Source organism: Orcinus orca, chromosome 1 (genome assembly GCF_937001465.1).
Source record: "Orcinus orca chromosome 1, mOrcOrc1.1, whole genome shotgun sequence".
NCBI classification, from domain to species: Eukaryota; Metazoa; Chordata; class Mammalia; order Artiodactyla; family Delphinidae; genus Orcinus; species Orcinus orca.
This window is the reverse complement of record NC_064559.1, coordinates 187,447,200-187,453,718: the sequence shown is the minus strand read 5'-3', so window position 1 is coordinate 187,453,718 and position 6,519 is coordinate 187,447,200. Positions and strand designations below refer to the sequence as shown.

The window sequence follows — 6,519 nt, the reverse complement described above, 5'->3', positions numbered from 1 at the left end:
CAGGCAGAGAGCAGAGGTGTGGGATTCTTGGCCAGGACACCCCATGTGTGGCTTCTGGGGCCCCTGTGAGCTCTGCCTTCTCCGGTGGAGAAAAGATGAGACACCCGAGGTCACCGTAGCATGGTAGCTGCTGCTGGCTGAATGCTCGCTGTGTGCCAGAGGCTGTTCTACATGTATGACAGGCCTTGTCTTAATCCAGTTTTTATGACAACCCTAGGAGGTAGGTGCTGTCACTCCTATAGATGAAAACAGGAGCTCAGGGAGCTATGTATCATGACTTGCCCAAGGTAACACAGCTAGGAAGTGGTAGCGCTGGGTCCCAAAACCCTCTGAAAGATAACACTACTATCCCAGCAGAATGTGATGTACTGATTCCCAGCACGCAGTCACTGAGACCCTGCTCTGTGTCAGATGCCGAGGTAGATGGTGAAGATGCCAAGACACAGAAACAAACAAGTCACTACACTGGGAGGGGTATAACAGTTACAAGGTACAGAATAGCACAGGGGAGAGAACATTTAATGCTCTCTGGACTTCTTGGAGGAGGGGATAGTCTGAGTTGTATCGGCCACTTCCTAGGTGGACAAGAGGGGGTAAAGGCGCTTCAAGCCGAGCAGTAGCATCCTGGGGTATTTGGAGAAGGTAAGCAGAAAGTGGTTCCTAGAGCAAGAAAGATAAGGAAAGTTGCGGGGAGGTGGGCTGGATCTGGAAAGGTCTGCAGGGACTGGATCAGGGAGGACCCATGGCTCTAGGCTAGGGAGGGTGTGTGAGCAAGGCCAAGGGCTTGAATGGAAACAAAGCGGCTTGGAAGGCCACCTGGCTCCTGTGGAGCATAGGATGGAGGGCTCAGGGGCTGGCAGGAGAGGAGACATGGTCATAGCCATTCATCTAGTCTGCCCGTGTCCCCTGAGCCCTTGTTTGGCTACAAGTTATGCAGATGCTCCAATGGTGGTGTACAGGAGGCAGACACTGCAGCAAATGTTTGTGGTACCTCTGCGGAGGCAGGCATTGTGCCAGGCACTGGGACAGAAACAAAGATGAGGAAGATACTGTCCCTTCATAGACAACCAGGAGAGAGAGACACCTTGTGAACAACCTAGATTGCCAATTGCTGAGGAAAATGTGTGTCCAGGGCACCGGGGAGCAGAAAGGACAGATAGTCTGACTCTGTCTGGAAAGACAGGCTTTTTCAAGAAGGTGAAAATTGTATTCGGTCTTGAAAGTGAGTAGTTCACCTCATAGTCAAGGGGGAAGGGAGGGCATTGCGTTCCAAGCAGAGGAAAGAGCATATGCAAAGGCACAAAAGAAGATAGGAGCATATTTGGGGGAATGTGGTTCCCCAAATATGGATGGAGCCTGGGTTGCCTGGCAGGGAGTAGCGCAAGAAGCCAGTAAGGACCAGCCTAACTGTCAGATTGAAATGTTTGGGCATTACCTAAGGCCGTTAGTAGGAAATCACTAAGCAGAGGACATGATAAGATCTCTGCTTTTGGGCTTCCCTGGTGGCGCAGTGGTTGAGAGTCCGCCTGCCGATGCAGGGGACACGGGTTCGTGCTCCGGTCCGGGAAGATCCCACATGCCGCAGAGCGGCTGGGCCCGTGAGCCATGGCCGCTGAGCCTGCACGTCCAGAGCCTGTGCTCCACAACTGGAGAGGCCACAACAGTGAGAGGCCCGCGTACCGCAAAAGAAAAAGAAAAAAAAAAAAAAAAAAAAAGATCTCTGCTTTTAAAGAGATAATGGGTGCAAATGAGAGAACCTGGAGGCACACCAGTGAGGAGGCAGGTAAAATAGACCAACAGAGAATGAAGAGGTCTGACCTTGAGAAGTGGCAGTAGCAAGAGAAAGATAACACTCCCTTTCCTGACCCTGAGTCCTAGAATTGGCTTTTTGAGTTGTTTCCCTAGGTGGGCCAGGTCCACAACTAGAGGTGGCAATTTGTTATGACAGGACCTGGGCTTCCAAAAGATAGCTCCCTCTTGGGACCAGTGACTTGAAGACATAGCCTTCCTCTGTGTGTTGAGGTGGGGGACAGAAGGACCGGAATCCTATTATGCAAAAAGGGAGGTCTAATGTGCACCAGCCATAAGTTCCATGATTCAAAAGACACACGACAACGGGACTTCCTTGGTGGTCCAGTAGTTAAGAATCCGCCTTCCAATGCAGGGGACGTGGGTTCGATCACTGGTCGGGGAACTAGATCTTGCATGCCGCAACTAAGAAGTCCACATGCTGCAGCTAAGAAGCCCACATGCCCCAACTAAAGATCCCGCGTGCCGCAATTAAGGACCTGGCACAGCCAAAATAAATAAATATTAAAAAAAAAAAAGATGTATGAACCTCAGAGCCTCAATTTCCTCATGTCTAAAAAGGGAGATCATATCCCTTTTTTTGTGTAACTCACAGATCTATTCATTCGTTTGTTTATTCATTCAACAGTTATTCATGGAGCACATACCACGTGCCAGATGCTGTGCTAGGTGCTGGAGATCAGTGATGAACACTATAGAACTGACTTGTGCCCTCAGAGAGATTGCAGTAAGGCTAAATGAAATAGCTCTGTCAACTATAAAGCACTGCACCGGTCTCATTATTTTTCCACTTTGTATCTCCCAATAAGATTGTAATCGGGTTTACTCTAGACTTCTTCATTTCCTTATCGCTATATCCTTGAGCAAGTCACTTCACCTTTCCAGATGACTCCTTATTCATATATCCGGCTCAGGGTCTATGGGTGGTTTTAACTACAAAAGGAAGGAATACCTTTCTGGAAGAAAAAGTTTCTACGGGAGGAGACCTCACTACAAAAAGGAAATAGCAGAAAAAGCTGAGAAATCCTAAGCACACTTAACTTTCTTTAGTAGGTATCCCTCCCAGTTTTTCTCCACCCACTCCTTTCATATTCCATCCTTATTCCCCGCCTTTAGTAGCTGCGGTCTCTTTAAATGCGGTCGTCGCTGTGAACTAGGCGGTGGGGCCGAAAGCGCGTTTCTTCCCGGGATTGTTAAGTTGTTTGTCCGTTTCGGGCTGCCGTCCTGCAGATCCGCCATATTGTCTGCTGAAGCTGCCGCCGAAGCTGCCGCCGCTGCCGCCGCCAAGTAAGAGCGAGCGGAGCCGCGATGGGTGAGTAAGGAAACCAGGCAATTGGGGACTCGGTCTGAGGCAGTGTCGGGGCTTGGAGTCTGGCGAGAGCCTGTCTGCAGTCTGCAGAGGATGTCTGAGTCTCCTCCAAATAGGGTTGAGGGGAGAAGCCAGGCCGGGAGCGCCGCTCAGGCCAGTTTGGGGCCAGGTTAGGGCCCAAGCGGGGAGCAGTCTTTGGGGGCTGGTTTCGGAAACACCTTGCCACTCCTGGAGCCCCCACGTGGTGGCCCTGGGCCGGACCCCACGCGTTCCCGGAGGTTAGAAAGGGGCTGACCCTCCGGTCTGGGCCGGGCTCCCGGTGGCAGGCCCGGGAGGCGTTTAAGGCAGCCCTCTCCGGCGTGTGTCTGACCGACGCGCCTCTTAACTGGATTCACTGGTTGCCCTGAACTCAGGGAAACCCTCCCTACGTCGCAGAGAGAGTTCTTTGGCGAAGGGACGCCAGGCGAGCCAGCTCCAGGCCTGTAACCAGGGGCAGCCATGCCGAAGGCAGCCTGGGCCGCTGAAGGCCGGGAGAACTTACCGAGCCGAGGCGGAAATGGGGTGGTTCGGTTGGGTTCAGAGTGACAGCCTTCGTAGTGGTAGAAAACCAGTGCCAAGATCTCGTAGTCATGTATAGGTCGGGGGCTTTAGGTTTCTGGGCCTGGCCCTGGTTAGGAGAAAAGGAGCGACCTGTTGCTCTTTCTAAAGGGACTCCAGGTAGCAAGGCCTGTGCTCAGAGAGAATACGATGGCGAAGTCTTTGGACTTAGGGACAGAACCATCAGTGGTACTTCTTCTCCAGCAATGAGAACTATTAAATTTGCTAAGCTCTTCCCGTGTGCAGGCATTGCTCTGATTGCTTTACATGTCACGTTTTATTTAATATGCACAACCTATTTATTGAGATAGATACTGCTATTATCCCTATTTTACAGATAAGGAAACTGAGGCTTAGGGAGGTAAAGTAACTTACCCAAGGTCACACAGTCAGTGGCTTAAACCAGGTTGATCGCTCCAGAGCCCTAGTTTATAGCTGTTGTTCTTTATGGCCTGGCCCCCAAGTGATTGGGCTAGAAAAGGGGGAAAGAAAGCTTTTAATCCTAGGCAGAGTTGTAAAGGTGTTTTGTATTTTTGCTAGTGGGCCCACTTTGAAATCTTTAATCTGAAAGAAACTGGAAAACTGCAAAGTGAATTGCTAACCCCAACTATTGTGGGTGTGTTGGGGGTGGGGCTTGAGATTCTGGGATTGAGTTTTGTAAGAAACCTGATCCTGAGGAAACATAAATTACTCCCTTGAGCTGCAGGGCAATGACTTTAGAATCAGATCTGGCATTATAATCCTGCCTGCTACTTCGTAGCTCTCATCCAGAGAAGTCACTTAAATGTCAGATGCAGTGATGCATGTGGAAAACATCCAGTACAGTCCACGATAAATGTTATTTTCTTCCTTTCTGAGCCTTCCTTTCCTCATCTCTAGAAAGAGGGGAGGGGGCAGGGTTATCGAGGTGTTTGAGAATTAAATAAGATACCACAGTGTTTGGAGACTAGTAAGGGCTCTATAAATATCAGAACAGATTCTTTTCCACCTTCAATAATGTTTTCAGTAATGTTTGTTCCTTTCCTTTAAGTACTCTGGTTTCCAGAATCCTCCATTAAGACTGATAGGCCTGTCCTTGTAGCTGCAACTTTATGTATCAATGAAAAATTTTAGGGGCTTTTATGTTATAGATTTTGTATTGGCCTTCAATTTCAGGAACACTGCTGCCTCAAAGGGAAGGGGCTAATATTTAGTTTATTAAGCCCAGTGAAATAAATTTGACAGTGATTTACTTAGTTTTTATAGATGGGGAAACTACCTCAGAGAACATAACACAGTTAGTTACAGCAAAGCCAGAAGTGAGATTCTTACCCATTTTGCTGCACATAAACCTCTAAGAAGACTTCAGGTGTGATTAAATTTAATCCTTTTCTGGTAAACTTGGAAATGAAAGTTCTTCAATAGAGCAACAGAACCTGACCAGGGTCCTGAAGGGGAGTTTTAGTCTAGAGTCAGGCAGCCTCCTCTCTTCTCTGCAACTCCATTTCAGGTACCTCCCCGCCACCCCCATCCCGCCTTGCACCTTGTCTTTCTGAACACCAGGCCATTGGGGTTTTTGTTTTGTGGGGTTTTTGTGTGTGGGTTGGTTATTTTTTTCTCTGATCCTTATACTACGGGGTGAAATATATCCTTACATTTAATCCTAACATCAAATCCGAGATAATTTGGGTTATCCCCATTTATAAATGAGTAAACAAGCTTTGAGAAGATTAGGTGATTAAGTCCAAGGCTGGTGATCTAGGCCCTAGGGCTGGGAACGCTAACATGGCCTGCGTCACACCTCCATGAATCTAGAACCTGCTGTGTTTCACTGCCTCTCAAGAGTACGCTCCTCGAGCTCTGGCCTATATCCTATACTATTTCTCCTGTGCCAAACTTCACTAGCCTTAACAGACCTTTGCAGTGATTTCATTGCTCTTAGGAACCCTGTGGGGTTGAGGCTTGCAGCTCTGGAAGTTACTTTTTCTAACCCTCCCTAGCAGAGACCGCAGCCTCTCAAGACTAAGTCTTGGCAGACACCGGTCGTTTTTATCGCTGTTCCTGCCATCCTGCTAACCAGGAATCTGGCAGCACCTTCCCAGCCCCAGGGGGTAGGTCTTGATTGATATAAACTAAACCAATCATTGTAATTCTATCTCCCTAGGCTGTGATTGATTTAAGTATGGGCATGTGATGCAGATTTTGGCTAATGAATGTGAAAGGAAGCCTGGAGGACTTCTGAAAAGAGTTCCTTATTTGCCAAGTTTTATTCTGTTGTTTTTTTGCCACTTTATATTTTAACCCAGGTATCACCAAAGTGTGAGAGCTTCAAAGAGATGGAGAGATAGGAAAGCTATAATAATAGCGAACACTTACATAGAACTTGCTATGTGCTAGGCACTAAGTACTGTAATACTAATTCGTTTATTTCTCAGATTCTCACATTCTAGTTGAGAAAACTGAAGCACAGAGAGGTTCAGTAACTTAAGCAAGGTCACAGCTAGTAAATAGAGGAAATACTCAGGTAGTATGGTTCTAACCAAAATATAGGCTATTAAGGGCTGTGTTCTGCCTCTGGAAAGGAAAGATCCCTTTTCTGACTCTGAAATTGCCATTAGCAACGCTGGAATCATGAGGCAGAATTTAGAAATAAGAGCAGGCAGTTCTAAGGGTGAGGGTCGAGAAGACGGAAAGAATCTGATTTCTTCATGATGTTTTTGGAACTGTCCTGTCACTGGGCTCTAGGATACTAAAAGCTGCTTCTGGTTTGCTGCAAGTAACAAAACCTTTCTGATAATGCCTCCAGGTCAGGAAGTAATTTATCC

General features: G+C 47.8%; 1 protein-coding gene across 5 annotated transcripts in view; it reads left to right on the top strand.

Moving 5' to 3' along the window:
- KPNA6 (karyopherin subunit alpha 6) overlaps nt 1–6,519 on the top strand; it is a 54,102-nt gene continuing 47,583 nt past the window's right edge. For 3 of the 5 annotated variants that reach the window (XR_007472469.1, XR_007472468.1, XM_033422289.2), the window contains exon 1: nt 1–220. Coding sequence is in view for 2 of the 5 variants with exons in the window: in XM_033422289.2 (XP_033278180.1) it covers nt 142–220 (79 nt within the window). In the remaining 3 variants the exon portion in view is untranslated. Of the gene's footprint in view, nt 221–2,964; nt 3,122–6,519 lie in introns of those variants that run through there. The other 2 variants (XM_004266532.3, XM_049700290.1) reach the window with 2 other exon arrangements.